This window comes from Arachis ipaensis, chromosome B2 (genome assembly GCF_059453495.1).
Source record: "Arachis ipaensis isolate K30076 ecotype BB chromosome B2, ASM5945349v1, whole genome shotgun sequence".
Taxonomy (NCBI): Eukaryota; Viridiplantae; Streptophyta; class Magnoliopsida; order Fabales; family Fabaceae; genus Arachis; species Arachis ipaensis.
Window position 1 is genome coordinate 2880236 of NC_142437.1, and position 24029 is coordinate 2904264.

Below are 24029 nucleotides of genomic sequence, written 5' to 3' on the forward strand. Positions count from 1 at the left end.
GAATCGAAATGGGAGGCTCAGGTTTTATAGAGGAAAATGGCGGTGTGAAATGTCTGTAATACCCTCAGCACATGGCTTCTATACATATAATGAGTGGCCGTGGCGGTTTCTCTTTTTGGAAATTTACGTACAAACAATTTTCTTTCCCCCCTAAAATTAAGAGTGACCCTAAACTCGCTACTATTAGAAGAATATAGAAAAACTATACTATTTGAGTTATAACTTATTAATACGAATAAATAATATTTATATTAAATAAAAATTAAAAAATATTATATATATATATATATATATATATATATACTAAGAGAAACCAAAAATATTTTGGTAATGGTAAAAATTATATGAGGTGATAAAATTATGTTTATTGACGATGTTTTACTTCAATTTCTTAAAACTATATCATTATTTAAAAATAAAAGAGAAACTGTGTAAATATTATTAATAATTTGGAAAATAACAAATAAAAATATTACAACTATTATAAAATAATGAAGAGAATACTTTGTGTTTTAGTATTTATTTTTTATGAAACATAAATTTTCTCATAATCATTAAAAAAATAAAAATAAGAGAAGAAGTATGGTCCTAATTTGTTATATTCATTAAAAAATTTATGAAATTGAGAGTCATAAGAAGAATTCCTCATGTCATATATTCTTAAGGCTAGTCACAAGCTTAGTTTAATATAATAGGTTTTAATTTTTTTTTCATATATTGTAAATGTAAAAAAAATAAATATAAATTGACATTATGTATTCCTATTTGATTTAATCATTAATTATTTTAAACATATAAGGCTATGTAATTTAATATGATGACATACCTTACATTTGTGTTTATATTTAATTAGTGAATAATAATTACACATTTAAGAAAAATATGCATTGATGCATGGTATTTAGCCTACAATTCTAAGAATTTGATAATGTTTCCTACTAAATAAACTATTTAGTGATTTGAATGCATTGTATCAATGCCTAACTTCCTAATTAGGACGTTCTCTCTTCTTATCCTTTATATTATAAACTTGGTATGTGTAAATTAGGCTCAAAACGTGTTAGGAATAGATAGGTAAGAGAAATATTCCATATCAATATATATATATATATATATATATATATATATATATATATATATATATATATATATATATATATATATATATATATATATAACTATTTCACTATGTTTTTATTTCTTTAGAGTTTAGGCTCTAGTTATATAAATAATTATAAAATGTTCAAGAGAGAAAAATATGATTGACTCATTTAAATATTTAATATTTTGGTTTAGTCATCTAATATTTTGGATTGATTAGCTTTAATTTCTGTTCGGTTGGTCGGGTACCGGACGTTTCGGGTTAGGACTCTGAGGTCAATGCTTCGGTTGATGGGATAGCTCGTCTGGTCGCGGTTTCCAAATTCCGGGTGAGCGAGGTCCCGAGCACTTCTGATGGAGAAGGGGGGGGCCACCTGCAAAGACACTCCGACGCCCTTGTCAGAATATGTGCAGGCGGAGAGAGTGATGTATGAAATGTGACGTACCTTGGGGGGAGAGCCAGTCTCCCCTTATATACATGCCAGTAGTGGGCCCTTCCAGTGGGCGGGCCCACACTCTCGAGGGTGTTGTCACACGGCTGTGCACAAGCCGTACGGGACACGTGTTCGGGTCGGGTGGAGGGCGAACCATCGGGCCGGCGAGAACTCGGGTCGGGTCGACCCGCGCGAGTTTTGGGCCAGGCCGTAACAATTTCTCATAAAATATTTTGGATTGATTAGTTTTAATTTCTCATAAAATATTTACGATGGTGTTACATGTATATTAAAAATTAGTTATCAATTAATTACTGAATATTAAAATAAGTATTTGATATTTTATATTATTTTAGGATAAAATACTAAATTAGTCTCTTATGTTTAGGCGTAATCTTATTTTGGTCTTTAAAGTTTAAAGTGTTCTATTTGAATCCAAAAAAGTTTCATTTAGTTTCAATGTAGTCCCACTGTGACGTCAAAGTTAAATAATTAATGAAATATCCTACATGACAACAGTACAAGAATAAGGTTGATAATCTGGAGAATAACTGAATAAGTACAAGTTTCAGAGGCACAAAATCAACTAGGAATACATCATTATATTTATTTATCAATTTTTTATAATTTAAATGAAATATTTTTCATAGAACTATGGAGAATAATAAATAAATGTATTGATACATCCACAGTTGATTTTATGCCTCTGAAACTTGTGCTTATTATCCAGATTATCGACTTTGTTTTTGTACTGCTATCATGTATGATATTTCGTTAATTATTTAACTTTAACCTCACGGTGTGACTAAATTGAAGTTAAATAAAACTTTTTTGGATTTAAATAGAACACTTTAAACCTTAAGGACTAAAATAGAATTACACCCAAACGTAAGGACCAATTTAATACTTTACCCTATTATTTTATTATCATAAACAAATTTAATTATCGTCCATTACAAGTATTTTAGTTAATTTTTATTGTATATAAAATATTTTTATAAAACAAATTACACAATTTGTATCAACTTAAGTGATATATATTAATAAGTACTAGTAATAACCCAAAGTTTGCTCATAATTTAATACGACAACTTGAAACTTAGAAACTAATGCTGCTACCATGGCGAAAACATTGTAATAATGTAATTATATGAATGGAAGCGTAGCTTCAAAGATCCTAAGTTGACTAATTATATTTTGAATGAAAATGATATAATAATATTAATATCCAATAGTCTTTAACACAGTATATCCGAATTCTAAAGTGATAATTAAAATTGTGGGGTAATTGAAACGTAAGGAGAAATGCAATGTGATCAAAAGTATATTACTTTAGCTTTGAGAAGGTTTAACTTTAGGCTCCATAAATTTTAGCTTAAGAAACAACTTTTTTTTCCATGTGTCAACAAAATAATCTATGTTGCAACTTGCTTTAATACAAGTATATCCATGATTAGTATTATTTTACTATTATTGTTATTATTAAAAATATTAAATAAACAAGGTGCTAAAGAAAAATTAAAAATTAATTTTTAAAGGTTAGAACGTGGAAGGTTTGGAACTTTGGATGCTTCTGAAGGCTACAATTTACTAGACACTATATGCTGCAAAGTCTATCCAAAACTATATATTAATTTTAAAACTATAAAAAAAATTCTCATTACAAATAGAGACTCATTAATTTAGATATGCCAATCATATGTATGTTATGTATCGACATGAATGATAAAATGAAACCTGATAGAAGAAGAAATCGGACCATCTGAATTCTATGCAAAAAAAATTGGGTAACCAAATCGGATGGTCGAAATTGTGAGGGATGGAAAATTTGAACTTTAGGAGTAATTAATCGAACCGTCTGATTAATTTTTTTTTCTTAAAATCAAAACGAACCCTTTGCTTAGATTTTTTATTTTATTTTTTTTCTTAAAATCAAAACGGACCCTCTATTTAGACTTTTTTGTCTTTTTTTTTTTATTTCTAAAATCAAATAAGATCTTCTGAGTTTTATTAAAAAATATTTTTTTGTAGATACCCTCTAATTGGACCGTCCGAATTTCTTACTCTAAATTCCTCGATCCGATTTTAACCCCTTTAACACTACATTCATAAAAAGCGCCCCTATTCTCCATAACGTTGTATCACCTACACTCTCCTCCATATTAAAAATAAAAAACGACAAATAGAAGCTTTTAATATATCTGGAATTTTTCCTTTTTTTTTTCTTTTAAGAAAAAAGAGTATTTTTTATATCTTAAAAATAATTATTAGCTAAATCATTTTAATATTAAATATATAAAAAATGTTAATATTAAATATTCTAAAAATATTAATAATTCAATAATTTTAATTATTATTTTTTATCACAAAATATATATATATAATTAAATTAATAACTAAATCAATATTTCTAGAACACCTAATAATTTTCCAATTTATAGATGTAGGCATTATTGTCTCACACATAGAAGTTGTAGTGTTTGGAAATGTCATGTGGGTGAGATACTAAGATTCTGACAGCAAAATATAATATTGAAACAAGATAAATGTGGTGGTGAACATTGAGGACTCAGTGAGGTACGAAATTACCTTTATACCCCTATCCTTGTACTATTTATATATAGGAGTTACCGGACAAAGCTTAGTACCTTCACTTTGAAGAGTTCTAGACTTCTAGTTTTGTCTAGAACTACAAAAGGATAACTAATCCTGTTGAAATAGGTATTGTCATAGAATCATAGCTCCATTTTTATATTCACAATTGATATAATAATTAATAAGAGAGTTACACTTGAACTTGATAGGTTCTATACAAAAACTTTGAAATGTATTGTTTTAATAATTTTTAACTGTTAATTAAAATTAACATTTAAAAATTATTAAAATATCGGTATATTAGTATACTTAAAAAATTTTTGATTTTATATATGTCAGTAATTTTATCTTTAGTTATAATTTTTTAATTAAGTTTACAGTTGAGTTTGAAATTTTATAAATAACTCTTATTCTTTTATACAAGTTTTAAGAATAATTTTTATTTTTATTATTTTTTCTCAACTTTATAGAAGGCCAAGAAGGCCACTTAACATTTAGATAATAAGAGTGGGAAAGGTATTAATCGATTCACTCGGATTGAATTAATTTTCATGCATTTTTATTATTATTCATCTCTTGAAAATCATAAAAGTAAGACATGTCAATTGATAATTATAGCAAGATTAAGGGCTCGTTTGAAAAATTTTAAAAGTAATCTTTTTTGAATTTTTGATTTATAAAAAATAGTAGAAAAATAGTAGTATTAATGTCTGGTGTAATTTTTAAAATTAAATTATAGCTTTCTAAGAATTTATTTAGGAGTTTATAGAAAAGTTAAAAAAAAGACTTTTCTCATAATACTACTATTTTTTATCATATTTTTATAAAATAAGTATTTTAGAACTAAAAATTTAAATATAAAATAATTTATTTATAAATTACTTAATATAGTTATTTATTGTTTAAACTATTTTATTAAAAAAAATTTAATTAAACTATTTATCTAGGCCTAAGTCCTACTATTGGTACAAACTTTGAATGATAAATACTAAATAGTTTACAATTTAAAAGGATTTGCGTTTAGCTTATGAACATGCATGTTTAGATATTTTTTAACTTATTATACAAAACAATGGCTAAGAAAAATTTAGGATGAATAATCAAAAGTTTGAATAGTTTGGTGGAATTTCTTTCTTTTTTTTTCTTTTTTTTCTTTTTTGGTGGGAGAGAGGGTATTCTAGAATGGAAAAAAATTAAGTGAAAAAAATTAATTATTATTAAATTTATAATTTTTGTTATTTGTAAGTTTTATTATTTTGATTTAAAAATAATTAAAAACTCATTTTTTATCATGAAAATAGTAGAATTTCTATTTTTTTTTTCAACAAGAATTTATTTGAGTTGACAGTAGCAAATGGTATGTGGGCCCAAGGAAATGAGGATTCCATTGATTTGCACATGATATTATGGTCCAAAAAAGTCATATCAATCACGAGGTTACAACTTTGGGTGGCCCATAAAAATTAAGCCATATGCTTCATAATTACGCCTTCACTCTTTGCATTCAAGCAAAGTGTGTGTCTTTCCACTTTCATGTCCCATAAATTTGAACGTCTAAAGTTACTAACATATATATATGCTTCTGATCTGTCTCTCAGATTAATCTCATTCTTAATTTATTCATATAGTTAAAGTAAGTAGTCATTTTTCCTTTCGAGATTCACTAGTGTTCAATTGATCTTATTCTAGTATTCATTCTTAACGGTTGTTATATGTACAAGGTAAAAAACTTTTGAAGTGGACAAATGAGTTGATTACTGGACTAATGTTTAGAATAACTTATTCAACCGAAATTTAAATTGCATTTGTACTTTAAAGAAATGCTAAAAGCCTAAAACAATTGAGAGTGATATAAGCTTTTGAGAAAATTACTTTGGGAAGAATAAATTAACAGTTACTTTTAAAAAAATTTAAGAATGGAATAACTATTTTTTTCCTTTCATTATTTCAAAAATCATATTTTAAACAAGAATAAAGTATATTTTTTATTTTCGAAGTTCGGCAAAAATGTTAAAAATATTCGTAAGTTTCATTTTGTTTTAATTTTGTCCTAAAAATTTTCGATTTGAATCAAATATATCTCTAACCACTAATTTTTCAAAATATTTAGGACCAATTCAACAACAATTTTACAAGAACAACCTTCAACCCAAGCAAATCAAGCATAATTTCATGCATTTTATTGGACTGGTCTTATTTTTTAAAAAAAAATTAGCAATCAGAAGTATATTTCATGCAAATCGAAAACTTCTCGAATAAAATTAAAACAATAAAACTTAAGAGTATTTTTATAAATTTTACCAAATTTCAAAGATAAAAAATATACTTTACCTTTTAAACCATTGTTTTGGTTTTGATATAATAATAATAATAATAATAATAATAATAATAATAAATAATTATATTCTTAATTACCATAGAGCACAATAAAGAAGGTGATGAAAAGTTGAGTTAGGTAGAAGTAAGAACTTTTATTTTTATTTTTATTTTTTGGTAAAATGGAGATTACAGAAACTTAACCATATTTCTAGACTTTCCCTTGAAAAGCCTTGTTAGTCATGTCTATGGAACAAAGCTATCTGAAATTTCAAGGCAAATAAAATTTCCAATTCCAAAATCACTTCCTCATCTCATCACTATATTCAAATAAAACTAGAAAACTTGATCAAATAACCTTGTCCTATGGGCTATGGTGAGGTATACATGCAGAAAACCTATATTAATGTATAAAAAAATGAGAATAAAAATTATCAAAATGGTTAAGACTTGCTGAGAGTTTGATGAATAATTTTTTTCCATATACATAGCATGCAAAGTTGGGAACAAACACTATAAATGCTTGCAAAAATTGAGCTCTAAAGACTAAAATTGTTTAAACAATATATAATATCTACAAGACTAATAAACAAATAAAATCTCGGATACATATGCTCAGTGTCAAAACTCAGTAACTCTCACACACCACACCCTCAACAATCTTCTTGTATTTCTCTATTTTTTTTCATATCTATTATGGTGGAGGATCAGATAGAATTTACAGCACAGTGTAAAATCAACAGACCACAGTGATACATCAACATATATCAGCAAGACAAGGCTATAGAACAAAACCATTCACAAACTCCACTTATCTACAAAATTAACATTTTGTGCATTCAAGTATTTCTTGCTTTCTTGGGGGTTCTACTTTTGACACTTTCATCTATAGGAAAGTCCTATTATCATCGATCGGAGCTACAAAGTATCCTCCTTTTGCTATTTTATTTTTCTTTTTTTGTGCTTATCTTGAAACTAGAACGACGGAATTTGTTGTTACCGGTCAGAAGAATCTCCTTCTAAAGTTCCTGGTTGTCGTTTGATAGGAACGCATGAGGAGACCAACGCCAATTCCAATCCCTACACACATCCCAAGGCCGATTCCAACACCAACTCTAACACCGGCATTAAACCACGAAAGTTGTCCGTCCTCGCCAAGATACATCTCTTGAGGATAGAAACCATGGCCCATCATCTTACCATCAGGATCATAGTCATCGGCATCCGGCCCTGTTATCTGCACAAGTATCATCCATGTTAATATTAATATCAGGAGTTCCAAATAGCTTGTCCAAAATCTATCACTAAAAATGCGGGAATTGTGCTCTAACCAAACACTAAGAACTAGTGGTGCATACATGTTGACCAGTGAAAAGCTAAAAAGCTTACTTTGATGATTAAGTGAGACAAATATAAACATTATGCTAGTTGTTGCTAAGGTACACCTATGGGAATGGTATTGGCATCCAAGGTGATTGGTCAAGATAGTACCGGTCGGTTGTTTACACAAAAAAAATGTTGAGAATTTATGAGACATAAGTAGAAAACTAAAATTCTTTGTCATGGCACTAAAAGCATATGAACCAATGAGAAAGGAGCTACTGCATTCAATCAAACATATGGCTTGAAATAGTGATCCCAGTTGATGGCAGGAACAGTCATAAAAAATACAAGCATATGGCTTGAAATCGACATGTGCAATAACAGATTCTTCAAATTCCACGCGCAACTCAGACTTTACCCAGCATGAAAAAACACAAGCATGACTCCATGCAAAGGAACAAACAAAATCACTAAATAATCACACTAATGTTATTCCTAAACACGTTCAAGCAGTTAAGGAATCATCCGACGGAGATTCAAATACTTGCAGAAGCATTGCTTATAAAATATAAAGAAACAGACACTCCTAATTGTAAAGCAAACCAACTAAATAATCTGACAACCTACACAGAAAATCATCTGAGACGCCAGCACTTCCAATCACATCCATAATTCATCATCAAAAACAACCACCACCACCTAGCCTTTACTCCACTATGTGGAAATCAAACAATTTTTGCATTGCACCATCATAAACCCTATCTTCAAACTATTAAAACCTAGAACCTTTCTAATGGTTTTTCCTCTCCATAGTTTCTGTATCCAAACCACCTAAGACGAGATTCTATCATCTTCAAAACAAAACACCAACATTCCTCTCTAATGTCTATTGGATTAATTCCCAAATCCCTAATCCAATTTTGTATAATTTGTAAACTAACTATCCAATACATCATTCAAAATTGAAAAATCTTAGAACAAAATTGACACAAGAAAAAGTACCTGCAATTTCCCATTTGGTACCAATGCTTTAACACCCTTGTGCTCCTTCTCCATCACCTCTTCATCTTCAGGTATAGCATCTAAAGTGAAATGCCTTGGCACCCTCCTCCTTGGACTCATCTGAATCGTCTTGCTTAGAATCACCGGCATGCCGGAGCAACACCCTGCAACATAAACCTCGATCGAAGGCGCCGAAACCCCAAGTTTCGGCCTGAAAAACGCCGAAGAACCCGACCCAACCGAACCAGCCGCCACGTGGCATTCAATGCTCCAACCTGAACCCGAACCAGAACCCGCAGGAGGAACCACACTTCCCCATTGACTCTCCACACGCTCCAAAGACCCGCATAGGAACAACAACCCTTCTTTCTCGTAAACCTCGAACTCCACGCTCCCCGTGGCGCGCACGCTATCGGTGCTGACGTATGTCACCTCGGCCGAGTCCCTGTCGACGCGGTCACGACGAAGAGTGAGCGGCGCCGCCTCTGTCGCCGCCGGAACGGGAGAACCGTTGATCTGGAGGGATACGCCGATCTCGCGGTGCGGGTGGCGAAGTACGAGGTGGTCGGGGACGGCGTCGACGAGGCACGGCGAGATTCGGACGTAGAAGAGCCTGATCTCAAGCCACGCCGAATGGTTCAGCGACGGAAACGGAATCGAGTTCGCCGTTTTCGCAATTGCCTCGTCGTTTTGATCCATCTATATCGGAATCAGGAAATTCCGCTTTTTGAATGTGCAATCGAAGCCCCTTTGGTGAGAATCGAAGCCGGGTGTGTTCAATTTAGGGATTTAATTCTGTTTTCAGGTGCTATTATTATAAGGATCCCGTGAAGAATTTGGGGAAAAGAGAGAAAAAGTTATGGTTTTGAAGGTGAAATTGGAGACCCTTTTGAGGGAATTGAATCGAGAGCGAAGAAAAAGGGGATGGGTTTTAATTAACTAAAAAAACAAACAAAAACAAACAAAAAGAAAGATCTTGAGAGAGAGAGAGAGACAGGGGAAAAGAATGATTATGTTGATGAATTTAGTTATATGATTTGATTATGAGGGTGATTTTTATACTAAAGAGGGTTTTTGTTTTGGTGTGTGAGAAGTGAGAAGATATTAATAGAATCATACGCAGTCAACTCAAGAAGAGAAAGAGAAGGAAGAGACGCGTGTTCTGTTGGGGTGTGATCGGAGAAGTTAGATTTTTCTGTTATGTCTTTGTTTTCTTTTGTGCCTCTCTCTCTCTCTCTCACAGTGCTCAACTTCAAAATTCAAATGCTGTTTTTCTTTTTCTTATATAATATATTGAAGAATATTGTATACCTTTATTCCTATTTTTAGTCAATTTAATTTGATTATAAATATGCATATATTTTATATATATCTTAATATAAATAGAGATATAGTCTAACTCTTAAATTAGGTTTAAAATTATATTTTAATTCAACAAAAATATTTAATAACAAAAAAAATTAATTAAAAACAATAAAAATTTATCTTATTTAATATTTTTAATTATTATGTAATAATTAATAAAAATTAAATAAAATAAATTTTAGTTTTTTTTTTTTGGGAACATAATCTAAATCATAAGTGTATCTTGTGTAGATTTATTTCGATTTTTAATTTTTTTTTTAAAACACTAAAGATAAATATCTTAATACTTGCTAAAAAGTGTCAGAATCTCTCGATTAGTGTGTCAGAATCTCATGTAATATACTTCTACTTCCTAAGAGATACCAACTCAGAGAAAGGAGATTCTTCCTTAAAAAATTGGATAGGGACTAGGGAGAGCTATGTTCTTTTCTAAACTGGGATGACTTCAATTTTGGGCTGAATTTATTTGGGCTTTGTTGGCCCAGTTGCTACACTAAGAATTGAAGTCTATGCATCCAACTTGGACACTACTATCAATTTATCATCTAAAATTGGGCCAAGACCAAAAACAAAACGCCGCCCAATTTATAGCAAACAAAGAAATCATTAGCTTAACCAACTTGGACTAATGAAAAAAAAAAACTGAAAATTAATCGAGTAGTTAGGTTACTCGTTGGTTCACTTAAATAAATATCGAAAGATTTGAATTTTGCATTGTGTATGTAACAATTTATTAGTCCAAAACAAGCTCTTACATAAAGCTAAAATCTGTGACGGATTAATCTTTACCTTGTCGAATGGAAGTTTTTTTTTTGTTGGAACAAAGGGAGCTTCACACAATAAAGTGGAACAGAAAGGAATAAAGCACCACAAAATACAAGACATAAATATAAACAAAAAGGTATAATCCATTGTTATCTTCGGCATTGCCATCAACAATCAAACGGATCAACTCCACACCATTCCCTATAACTCAAGAAGGATATAATCATTACTCCTTCAACACTTGTCTCTAAACTCTGGAAAACTCTGCTATTCTGCTCAAACCAAATGTTTTAAATAACCGCACAAAATCCTATCAGTAAAACTGTAACTCGTGATGTTCTTTGAGAGAGTCTCTTTCTGCAATACCTGCATAAAAGAATTTGTAGAAAAAACACATTTTTTTTTATCAAATTTCTATACAACTGAATCAACCAATAATCTTACAATCTATAATTGGCCATAAAGTTGATTGAGCAACTCTAACTTTCATTAAAAGAATTCTCTCCTCTACTAAAAATTTCATATCCACTATAACCCATCCCAAAATCCACCGTCCTATTTCGGATTCTTGTTGATTTGAAGTTAGCACAGGAAGAAACATGATCATTGTAACAATCATTAACTTGCACCAACAATAATATACTATTATACTCCCAATATTGTGTTGAGTAAACTATATTATTATTGCATTAAAATTGGTATATCGTATGACATACCAAATATTATCATCAAAATCCAAATAAGCCTTAATTACGATATTACATAGTGTTGGATTCAATTAACTCCGGGGTCATTTTTATAGCTGATATGTATTGTATTCAGAATAAAATTTTTTCAGATAAAATTAATAGAATTATAGAAATCCATGTTAAAATGGGCAGGAAAAATAGATAAAAGTATAGAAGAATTAAACATCCAAATCCGTTGGTAACTCCCATAATTATTGTACATTATGTGGTCATCCACACTATAAATCTCACAAGACTATAAAATCTGAAAACTGGAAATTCATCCAAAATAAAAAGCCGAAAAATTAGTAGAAAAATGTTTGTAGGGACAAAGAAATGAGTGAGCATGACTCAGCTAACAGTCTGACACTGACTCATTGGGCTCCAACTGAACCTAACAAAGTATTGGAAAAATTTTAAATGTACCGAAAATACTAATATTCTATTATAAAAAATATATATATTAATTAAAATTAATGGTTAAAATAATTGGAACACTAATATTTTAATACACTTGAAACTCTTCCCAAAGTATTTTTGCATGTTAAAAATAAATCAATGATTTGATATGATAAACTAACTATTTCACATAATATGTACTTATATTTTTCATCTTTACATAAAAATTAATTTAATTATCTTCATGTGAATAGCTAACAATAATAAATAGAGTTAATACTTGAATTAATTTTTAAAGTTATATTCGCACAAAATTTTAATTTACTCAATTTGATATTTTATTTTAGTATTTTTTATTTATGTTAGTCTTTAATTCTATTTTTATCACAAAATTATTAATGATATAGAGAAATAAACCGATGATTATCACACTAAATAGTATAAAATTATCTGGTATGGCTATTAAAATTTTTTACTTCAATTTATTTTTTAGAATATCTCTAAAACCCTTTAAGTAAAATTAGAATCTTAGTTTAAAAATTTGATGAGGAAAAAATTGAGGTAATAAAATTTTAATACCACATCAAATAGTTGTTAATAAGTTCAACGTGACAGCTCACAGCTGTTAGCATGTCATTAACGTGGTGAAAATTAAGTTAGAGAACAACATGGGTTTTTTTATTTTAATAAATAAAATAATTATAATAATTATCGAAATAAATAATTTAAAAAATATTTACAAAAATAAATATTTTTTATCTTGTTTTACAATATAAAATAAAATAGGTGAATGCAACACATGAATATTTTTTCTACCAACTTTTGTATATACTAATTATATTTTAAAAGTTTGGATTATTAATATTTTTTATTATTTTTAAATATTTTTTTAAAAAATACATATATCTTATTTTACACGATAGACGAGATATACACGTGTCGTGTCCATCTATCTTAAGAGAAAAATATTTATTTCGGTAAATATTTTTTAAATTATTTATTTTGTAATTATTATATTTATTTAATTTATAAAAATAAAAAATCCGAACGATATGAGTCATAAATATTAAAGTGAGGATCAAATTAAATAAATCAAAATTTTAGAAATTATAGCAAATTATAAATAGAATTTTATGAACTAATTTAAATATTAATTTTAAGAAAGATAAGATTAGTTAAAATGATCAATATATTATATTATAATAAAAAAGTCTTAGATTTAGATTTTATAAATAATATAGCTTATGAATTATATGTAATGAAGAGTATTTAAAAAAAAGTATACAATATATATTTTTTATAGTATCATTATATATATATTAATTGTTAATGAATAAATAAATATTTTGAACTCCACATAATGACTTTAATTAGCTAGTGGGACAAATGCCGATAAATTGAAAAACGAGTGATATGAGAATTAATGTCATTAATTAAAAGTAGGAAAACCATAAGCCATAGTCATATACTCATAATAATAAATAGTTCAATGTGTGGTAGCATTGCATACAATCCCAAACCAGCAGCCACCAGTCAAAATCTCATTCTCATGGTTAATACCGAGCAGTCAATTCACTCATCTAATTAAATAAGTATCAAAATTTGTTTTGCACATTTAATAATTTATTAACTAACGATAAATTCTCAAATAAAATTTAGATCCACGATATATTATAATTCTTGATCTATTAAACCGAAAGAAATAAATCATCTCAATTGTTAAAAAAATATATATTTGGTGCTTAAGCAAACAATAACCAAAAAATAAAAATATCAATTATATTATATTAAATAACTTAATTAATTATATTAAATTATTTAAGTCATCAAGTTATCATATATAGTAAAAGAAAATAATATATACTACATCAAAATCAAATTTGTCTTGACCCGGAGCACAATTATCTTGATGTTGGAAAAGAACTCCATAACACATTAACTCTATACCACTAATTACTCTTCTCAAACTTATAAGACATAGTATTTCATACTAAAACCACTACCATAATAATATTCTCGTCTCGTCACTTTCTTTGACTCTTTCTTTCTCCAAACCTTCCTTCTTGTTCTTCTTATATTTTTCAATTCTCATTTTCTTCTTTTCTCTATCTCTTCTTAGTTCTTACATCACAACCACCCTTCACTCTTCAGTTATATAACCTTTTTTTTTTCTTAATTATTCTTATTCTCTCAAACTTTTTCATCTTCAAAATAGTTTGATCCGCATATCCTTGGATATCATACAAAAAGTGTAGAAATGAAGGTATATGATTCCTATGATCCTAGTTTCTAAATTTTTTTTTTTTCATTTTTTTTTAATTCCTCTGTTTTTTCCCCTACCCTTTTGCTCCTTATTCAAAGATCTGGGGTGTTCTCAACTGAATTTTGATGTTTGAATCATAAAAAATATTCCTTTATGATTTCTATTGAAAAATCTCTATGTGGGGTGCTTTAAGATTTCATCTTTTTCTATTTTTTTTTTTTTTGGTTTGATGAGTTTTTTGACAATTTTCTTTTTCTTTTTCTTTTTTATTAACATATTCTCTCTTTTCTGTTTATATTAAATATTTATATGATCTTTTGCTTACAGAAGTTGGTCCTCAAATTAGACTTGCATGATGACAAGGACAAACAAAAAGCTTTGAAAACAGTGTCAACACTTTCAGGTATAATCTTCTTCACTTTGGTTTGAATTTGTTCTTCCTCTATTATTATTAATTTCTAAGCTTAGCCATATTTTAATTAAAAAGTTGAATTAATGGATTAGTGAAAATTAAAAAAAAAAAATAGAATTTGAGGGCTGCACGTATGTTATGGATCCCCAATTTTCAAACATTATTGGATTAAAATGATGTGTCCTTGATTCTTTATAGATAAGGCATACCTAATATGTGATTATTAAAGTATAACAATTTATTTTAATATTTGTGGCACACAAATATGATTTGTTTCCATTTTAGTGTATATTTAATTATTTATAGGAGGTTGTGTAAATTGATGGTTAGTGGATTATCTTACAACAACAGTAATATATAGTACTACTATTGAATAAAATAGAAGTTACAAAAAAATTATATCATAATTTTGATCAAAATTAGCAATTTTAGAAAAAAAAAAAAGGGACATATATAAAAAATTATTTCTTATCTTGATGTAGCTCTTGTTTGAGTTGTCATATTGAATTGGGCTCCATTAAATTATAATTTTCTATAGCCGCCATCGTTCTTCCAAAGTGATCTTTTAGTAATCTCTCTTATTAGTTTTAAAAAAATATTACCATGATATTTTAGGATTTTAATCACAAAATTAATTTGTAAATTATTATTTTATTAGTCAAATTAATTTTTAAATAGATTGTTCCTTTATATAAAGAAATTAATTTGAGAATTTAAAAAATTCTTAAAGATTTTTATGTCGAACTTTTTATTAAAATTTGACGTGAAAATTAATTTGTTTAATAAAATAACATATCAAAAAATTGATTTGATGATTAAAATTGGTTAAAAACTAAAGTATTTGATTACAAATTCATAATTCCTTAAAGATTGATCTGAATAAAGTATTAGTCATGATTTTTTGTTCTTCATTATAATAACCTTTTGAAGCAAGGAATTCCTAATACTAATAACGATTATGTTAGAGAGAAAAAAAGTGGTTAAAAATTTGTTTTATTTAGCATTCATTGATTATTGTAATAATTAATAAATATTAAATAAGATAAATTTTGACTGATTTTGATTAAAATTTTTTTTTGTTACTAAACATTTTCGTACTAATAATAAAAACAAACTTTTTGGTACAACATTATTAGGTATTGATGCAATCTCAATGGACATGAAAGAGAAGAAATTAACAGTTATAGGGACAGTGGATCCAATAACTGTTGTAAGCAAATTGAGGAAGCATTGGCAAACAGATCTTGTGGTGGTTGGACCAGCCAAGGAGCCAGAGAAGAAAGATGATGGAAAGAAAGATGAAGGAAAAAAAGATGGAGAAAAAAAAGAAGAGGGAAAGAAAGATGGAGAAAAGAAAGAAGAAGAAAAGAAAGATGATAAGAAGAAAGATCAAGCACCACTTGACCCTGCTGCTGTTATGGAGATGGTTAAGGCTCAACAAAGGGCTTATTATTATTATAATAATCCCTACATGACAACACAATATCATACTCAAAGCATTGAAGAGAATCCCAATGCTTGTGTCATTTCTTAAAATAAAAGAGAAATGTTTGTTTGTTTGTTTATGTTGTGATTATTATCGTATTCTGATCCGACATATCATCTATTTATTATCGGATATTATGTTGGTTCGAATGTAAATAGAGTTATAATTAATGTGTTATATGTTTTGATAGTAAATTTGATAGATTATATTTTTAAAAATATTTATATCTACTTATTTTGTTAAGAATATTTAAAAAATATATAGCAATTTTTTTTACAACACATTTATTTTAGGTTAAATTACACGGTTAATTTTTACAATTTTATTGAAATTATAAATTGGTTTTTTCACTTTAAAAGTTTGTAATTTGGTCTTTAAAGATAATTAAAATTTGTAATTTAGTTTTTGTCGTTTGATTTAACAGAATATTCTCAGCACATTCTAAGAATATTCGGTTAAATTAATATTTTTTGACCAGCAGAGATTAAATTACAAATTTTAATTCTCATTAAAAATTTAATTACAAACTTTTAAAGTATAAGGACTAATTTATAATTTTACTGAAAATATAGAAACTAACTGTATAATTTAATTTTTATTCTATGAGCATGCTAGTATTTTTTAAATATTAGGTGGTATCAAGATATGAAAATTGATAATGAATTTGTTCAAATTAAATTACACTAATTTCTTTATAAATTCAACATCGAAATATGTAAACATGAGGGAAATATGAAAATTATCTTCATGGTAGCTCCTTGATTTCAGTTGTTGTATGTATTTCATGCCTTTTGGAAAATCTAATGATCATATCTAGCCAAATAAAAAAGACAGATAGTAGCTCCTTGTATATATAAAATATAATAAATTAATACTATATATGATGATGCCTTTTTCAATTTTGGAGGCATTATAATAGTGTGTAGAGAATAGAGAGGAGGAATAAAACTTTTGTGGTGAATATGCTTTCATATATCATTTGTATATTTTTTTTTTTTTTCTTTCTGTCTATTTTTTATCATATTATATCACTCTCAACTCTGAAATCTCAACTACTAATATTTTATATATATTTATAAAAATATTATTTATATATTAAAATTAATTACTAAAATCAGTTATTAATATATTTATATAAAAATATATATAATTTAATTTATTTTTAATATATATTTATATTTTAATATATATTTTATATTAATAACTGATTTTAATAGCTAATTTTAGTGTACATGTAGCGTAGTCATACATTTATGTATATGTATGTATCTTTTTTCCTCTAATAGTTGTTTTGATCTCATTACATCACTATCAACTACTTGGATCAACATAAATATATGTTTGTTTAGAAATTAATTGAAAAAGAAAAAAGGGATCAAATTAATGTGTAGCAACCTCCTCTTGGCTCTTGGCTCTTGGCACATCCTCAACCACTATAATCCATCAATAAATTCATATATTTTATTTTTCAATATTAAAATTTTCACCATTTTTGTTTTTTCCTTCTGAAAAGCATAGTACCCATCACGAGGTTGAGATTTGATCTCATTTCAAACATTTGTCTTTATTTGCAATTTGTGTTGTTACATATTTTTCTTCAATAATAATTCATGACTTAAAGAATCATGGTCCCAAGGGTAAAATTGACCTATCATATTTATATATGATCATTTCTTTTTCAATTGTTGTTGATTAGTTAATGGGTTTATATGAACAAAGAAATCATGTTAATTTTGATCCATGCCCATATATTAATTAATAGCTAGCTAGATCTATATTTTTTGTTTCATAATTACTTGAATATATAGTGGTGTACCATTAAAGTGATTGTGGTTCCACCTCACCTTCATTATCAATATCTTTTTGTTTCTTTCTTCATCTTTAGAGACAGAACAACCTATGATACCTTAAACTTAATTTTCAATCCTTTTATATATTAATGACTGATTTTATGGCATTTTAAAAATTAATATTATATCTAATTATTTTTTGTTTACAGTATCTTTTAATCCGACAAATCAAGAACTAATTCGTCGCACAGATCTAAGTTTTATTTAAGGTCTGTCATTGACCAATAGGTTGCTGCATACATAAGGCGGAATCACTACAAGGAAAGAGAGTTATTTTAACATAATCTTTTTTAACAGCCATAATTAAGTGTAAAAATTAATATATATTTTTGACAAATATTGCAAATGTCAAATTTTTTATGTTTTCTTGATGAATAATTTGACCGTAGAAAATTACTCCTCAATTTTGACACTCGTTTGTTTTTAATTTACTCCACTGTTCCTCTTCTTCTTTAGGCTCCGTCAATTTTGGCATCACACTACTCTCAGTTTAGGATCATATTACTCATTATTTATCTTCAAAATCACAGTTTATTCTTCGATTTCAAGATCTCATCTCATTCTTTGTTAAAAATTTTTGTTAAAAATTTTTTATGGTCAATAAGTGTCAAAATAAATAGTATTTTTGACGGTTAAAAGTATCATAAAAAATATATTCTCAAATTTTTTAACAAATTATTTTTTACAGCCAATATTTATCAAAATAAGATTTAAACTTTTTTCACAATTACTTATATATTAAAAATATTATTTTTGACAAAATTTTTATTAACATATTTTCATAGTTAAAATAGTGTCAAAATTTATTTTTTGAGAAATTTTAATTCTTTTTTTACACATATAACCCTAAAAAATAATCTATATTGTTGTACTGAATTCAAATCTCCCGACATTTACTTAAACGGACGAATGAGCTGGCCACTCGACCAATTCAAGTTGGTTATATCTAATTAAAACTTTATTTAGGAAACATCATATCATCCTAGCTCAATCCCCACATGGTGGCCCAACAAACTATTTGTAGCCGTAGATTAAAATCTTAAATCATGTGAAGATATGATTATCATATTAATTAAATATGATGATAGATTAGCATTTGAAATCTCAAATCTGTCTCTAGGCACATGCTCCATTTTGACATATTCTCTATATAATAACTATTTGGGACTAATATAATAATTAAATTTCTATTTCAGTTTAGATTATTTTGGGAGTTCAAGTCACATTTTTAAAGAGCAAAAAGTAAAATATTTTGAAAAATGGGAAAAAAAAAGTTTAGATTCTTAAAGAGCATCTTAAAAAACCATATAATAATTAAGTGTGGTCTAATGTTAAGTTAATTAGGTATCTTAACTAAATAATGGAGATTCATATATATCCCACCTTTTAAATATGAAAAACATGTTGTAACTAACACTCTTGCTTTAATTTGAAAGATAATTCCATAAGTAGGAGAAGTTTAATCATTATTTTTTTTGTTGGATATCCTAATTTGATACCTTGAAAAAGAGCATCATAAAGATTTTTGTTATCAAAATTCCTAGATTTTATTTCTCCATGCAAAATGATCACCATGGGCCTTTTAATTTATACCTTGTTGATTTAAAAATAAAAAGGGATCCAATTCCATTTAAGCTAATTTTAGTTAGTTTAAGGGTTTAATTGTTATATATTGAATATTGATGGAGTTTACACCATTTATTTAATCCGATATTTGTGTTTTAAACTTAAAATAATGGTTAACTAATTCATACTAATGTTTGAATATATGCTTAAATAATTTTCATATAAAAAATTTTAACTATATTATATGTATATTAAAAATTAGTCATCAAATTAATTAGTTATATAAAATACATGTTAAAATATAAAATATACATTAAAAATATTTAATATATATAAAAAAAGTATTATTTTAATTTTTAATATTCGAAATAATAATTCTTAATTTGGTACCTAACTTTTCAAATGTACTATTTGAATTCTAAAAAAGATTCAAATTTTTTATTTCAGTTTCAAAAACTTTTAAACGTGTTTAATATTATCCCGTAATTAAATTTGATATGAACAATTAGCATATTAAAGAGTTAATAACATTTGATTTCGATACATAAGTAAAATTAATCCACCAACAATTACTAATGTAAAAGTTTTTCTTTTGATTTTGGAGCATTGATGATTGATTGATAGGATTTGAAATTTTTTGACAAGAAGGAGATCGACAAAAAAAAGTGTTATAAGAAAATTTTTGTTATGTGTTTTTAACACATGAAAAAATATATGATTTAACAATAACGTTGTTAACGTCCACGTCGGTCATTCTATTAATTATTTATGTAAAATTTAATGATAACACAATATTAAATCCATTAAAAAATTTTTAAGATAGAAATAAGACGTTTTGAATATTAAAAATTAAATTATGATTTAATTTAAATATTAAAATAATATTTTATCCTCTCTATACGCGTGCGCGCACAAATACATAATAACTGGTTTTTTTTATGTGAATATACTATTTTTAAAACCTTTATATAATGACCATATATACATAAACTGAACTAAATTAGAAACAATTAATTGGAATTTATCTTTTTTATTTAAATCTAAACGATCACCTGTTAACCTTTATGATCAGGGGTGAAGCCTTGGGTAACGTTTTGTGTGTGTGTAATATATATATATTTTTCTTTTTTTTTTTTGTGGTTTCTCTAAATCTATTAATTTACATACAAACTTTACATAAAAATAGTATTGACCCTCCTTTTTAAATAAATAAATAAAACACAAAGATGATAAAATTTATTTTGAATCAATTCAGGTCACTGTTGATATTAAGTGACAAAAAATCCAAGTAACTGTTGATGATATAAACCATTGACAATATGATTTGGTCGGCGAAGAAATGGAAATGGGTGATTAATCTTGTTTTGGTCATCTTAATAATTATCATTTCAGTACTTACTTTATAAACAATGTCAAAAAGCAAATCCAGCGGCTAATTAATCACAACATTTTTGTGTGGCTGGGGAGATAACCCTATTAAGCAAAGTTCAAAATGATCATGGTAGTAGCAATTTTTAGGTACAGTTTGAATAAATAATTTAATTAAATTTTTTTTTTGAAAAAATAGTTTAAATAATAAATAATTATATTAAAAGTAATTTATAAATAAATTATTTTGTATTTAAATTTTTAGTTTTAAAAATATTTATTTTATAAAAATGTGATAAAAAGTAGTTGTATTATAAAATAAGTCATTTTTTTATTTTTCTATAAATTCCTAAATAGCTTCTTAAAAAATTACAATTTAATTTTATAAATTGCATCAAACATTAATATTACTACTTTTCATAAATCAAAAATTCAAAAAAATTATTTTTAAAAATTTTTAAACGGACCATAATGGAAAAAAGAAAGATAATGTTACTATTTTCTATGTTTCTTCAAGCTTGTTATTAGAACTTTGAGTAATTAATCGTAAATAAATTAAATATTAAATTGAAAAAGAAAAAAAAAAAAAGCTAAGTGAGGTTCAACGTAAAATGTGTAAGGCTTACTTTTATTAATGCAAATTTATAAGTTAGAGTTGTTAGACAATTATTTCAAAGAGGAAAAAGTTATTCAATAAGTTTTTTAAATAGTAAAATATATATATATAGCATTATTTGTCCTTTAAAAAAATTATGGATTTAAAGAAAGTTAGTAGACAATTATTTTTACAGTCATATTATATGTGTACACTGAATATTAAATTAATTACTAATAATATCAAATATTAAAATTTTTATAGTAAATTGTTGATTTTTATTTTTGCCAAATAGATTGAATCTCTAACTTTGATATTTTTTATAAGCCTATAAAGTAACTTAGTGATCCATTTTAAATTTTGAATATCAATATATATTATTATTATTTGGTTTTAGAATGTAATAATTAATATACATAATAAAATAAAATAATAATATTAAGCCTTCTGATTTAAATCTTTAATAATTAAGATGACTAAATTCTCATATAAATTTTTATTTTCTAATTATTTGTCTCAACTGTAATCATTATATATATATATATATATGGTATTTAATGTTTTAAATACCTAGTATTACATCTGTGGTATCTATTATAAAATGGATGAATATAAAATAGTTAAAGTCTACATTAAAAATATATAAAATAGCATATATGTTAACTTTATTTATATATATGTGGTAAAGTAGTAAACACTAACAAACAATTATTGCTAAATTAATCGTATTTATATATTTTAATGATATAATATTATATCAATAAAATAATTATTTTTTATATAATTTTATAAATAATTATCTAAAAAAATAAATATAATGATATAATTGTATAAATTATTTTACACTATTAATGTATTAAAATAAACTCTTATATATAATAAAGTACTAAATTATTTTAGTTCTCAATATTTAGACTAAATTTTAATTTAACAGTGAATTAAATTAATAATATTAAATTTGTTTAAAATTTTGTGATTAAAATAAAATATTTAAAATATTAAAACAAAATTAAAAAAAATATGGTATATAAATAATTAAATACGGCTAATTTAGTAATGGTTTGTTAGCGTACAGTATTTCTTTTTTTTTTCTCTCTGATCTATTGCTGCAGATTGAATTAAGTGTTCTATATTCTATGACGATTTTATTGTTATTCTTTTTACTTAGTAGAATTTAAGGAAATCATGTAACTGCAGTATGCATATATAAGTATGTATTAGTGTTGAAACCGAAGTTGCATTGTCATTGTTGAATATACGTGCAAGATAGAAATGCAACTAAGTACTTAGTATTACATACACACGTCAACAAGAACCAAAGACACGTAGGATTCTTATCCTTAACAATGTTGCATGTGTAGCATCCTAACAATATTGATGTTTGTGTCAACAGTTTAGATTGCACAATTTTCCACTTTGCATGGATCATGATGTTATGGAATTTGGATTCGAATTTAAACTCCATCATATATATAAGAATGAGAATTTTTTAGAGGTGTATACATTAATCTTATTGTAGAATAATGATTCTTCTGATATGAATTGATTATCATGGGAAAATTTATATATGTTTTTTTTGGTGTCTAGAAAATTTATATATGTATAATAAAGAAAATAATTATTTAGAAAAGAAAAAAAATACTAAATGATAAATATATGTTTCGAGTTGTAGTTATATATTTGGGCCGTCTCTTGGGTCTTTTTGGGCCATACAATAAAGGAATGGTTTCCAAAAAAAAAACAACTCTGTAGAAAAAAAGATAACATTTTTTTTTTGTTTTTCTCTTTTTAAACACTAGGTTTTGAAAAATAATTTAACTAGAAAATCAAATTAAGAAATAATGTTTATTTTTTAACTTAATAAATCACTTAAAGCACTGATATTAATTAAATCCATAAATTAATACGAATTAATAACGAATTTAATATTTTCACATTGACGAATAACTTGGTATATATATGAGAACAAAAATAAAGAAAAAACAAATTATAGATGAAGTTAGCAGTATTAGATATAAAATTAATTATGTATCTTTATCTAAGAATTTAAACTTTTACAAAACATTGTTTCATGACAGGTAATGGGTAAAATTGCATGAAAACTTATTCTAAGTATTATTTTTCTAATAATCAATTGTTTGAGTTAATTATTATTTTAAAAATATTATTTATAAACTAAAATTAATCATTATATATTTATATATAAATAAATATAGTTTAATTTATTTTTAATATATATTTTATATTTTAATATATATTTTATATTAATAAATAAATTTAATAGTTAATTTTAATGTGCATCTAATAAGATTGTTATTCTTTATATGTCTCCAAATAGTACTAAAAAGAAGCCCCATAATAATAAGAAGCAGCTTATTAAGTTATTTATGAATGAATAATTAATCATTCATTGATGATTTCCAATTCATAATCAAAGCTCATTTTCATATATACCACCATT

General features: G+C 26.2%; 2 protein-coding genes across 2 annotated transcripts; one reads left to right on the forward strand and one right to left on the reverse strand.

The window, feature by feature from the left end:
• Positions 1-6966: 6966 nt before the first annotated feature.
• LOC107622343 (Erythronate-4-phosphate dehydrogenase family protein) lies at positions 6967-10012 on the reverse strand. The gene is made up of 2 exons (XM_016324207.3): positions 8772-10012; positions 6967-7683 (listed from the first exon to the last, which is right to left on the reverse strand). The coding sequence occupies exons 1-2, from the start codon at positions 9468-9470 to the stop codon at positions 7450-7452; spliced, it is 933 nt and encodes a 310-aa protein (XP_016179693.1). The 5' UTR covers positions 9471-10012; the 3' UTR covers positions 6967-7449.
• Positions 10013-13915: 3903 nt separating this feature from the next.
• On the forward strand, positions 13916-16383 carry LOC107622350 (heavy metal-associated isoprenylated plant protein 39). The gene is made up of 3 exons (XM_088506410.1): positions 13916-14291; positions 14619-14694; positions 15840-16383. The coding sequence occupies exons 1-3, from the start codon at positions 14286-14288 to the stop codon at positions 16235-16237; spliced, it is 480 nt and encodes a 159-aa protein (XP_088362536.1). The 5' UTR covers positions 13916-14285; the 3' UTR covers positions 16238-16383.
• The last annotated feature ends 7646 nt before the right edge of the window (positions 16384-24029 follow it).

What these genes read in the sequence shown, in the direction of transcription:
- LOC107622343 (XM_016324207.3), bottom strand. Translation starts at nt 9,470, where the DNA reads ATGGATCAAAACGACGAGGCAATTGCGAAAACGGCGAACTCGATTCCG. An exon ending in TACCAAATGGGAAATTGCAG is followed by an intron (nt 7,684 to 8,771) that starts GTACTTTTTCTT and finishes ATACTTGTGCAG; the next exon opens with ATAACAGGGCCGGATGCCGA.
- LOC107622350 (XM_088506410.1), top strand. An exon ending in AACAGTGTCAACACTTTCAG is followed by an intron (nt 14,695 to 15,839) that starts GTATAATCTTCT and finishes CAACATTATTAG; the next exon opens with GTATTGATGCAATCTCAATG.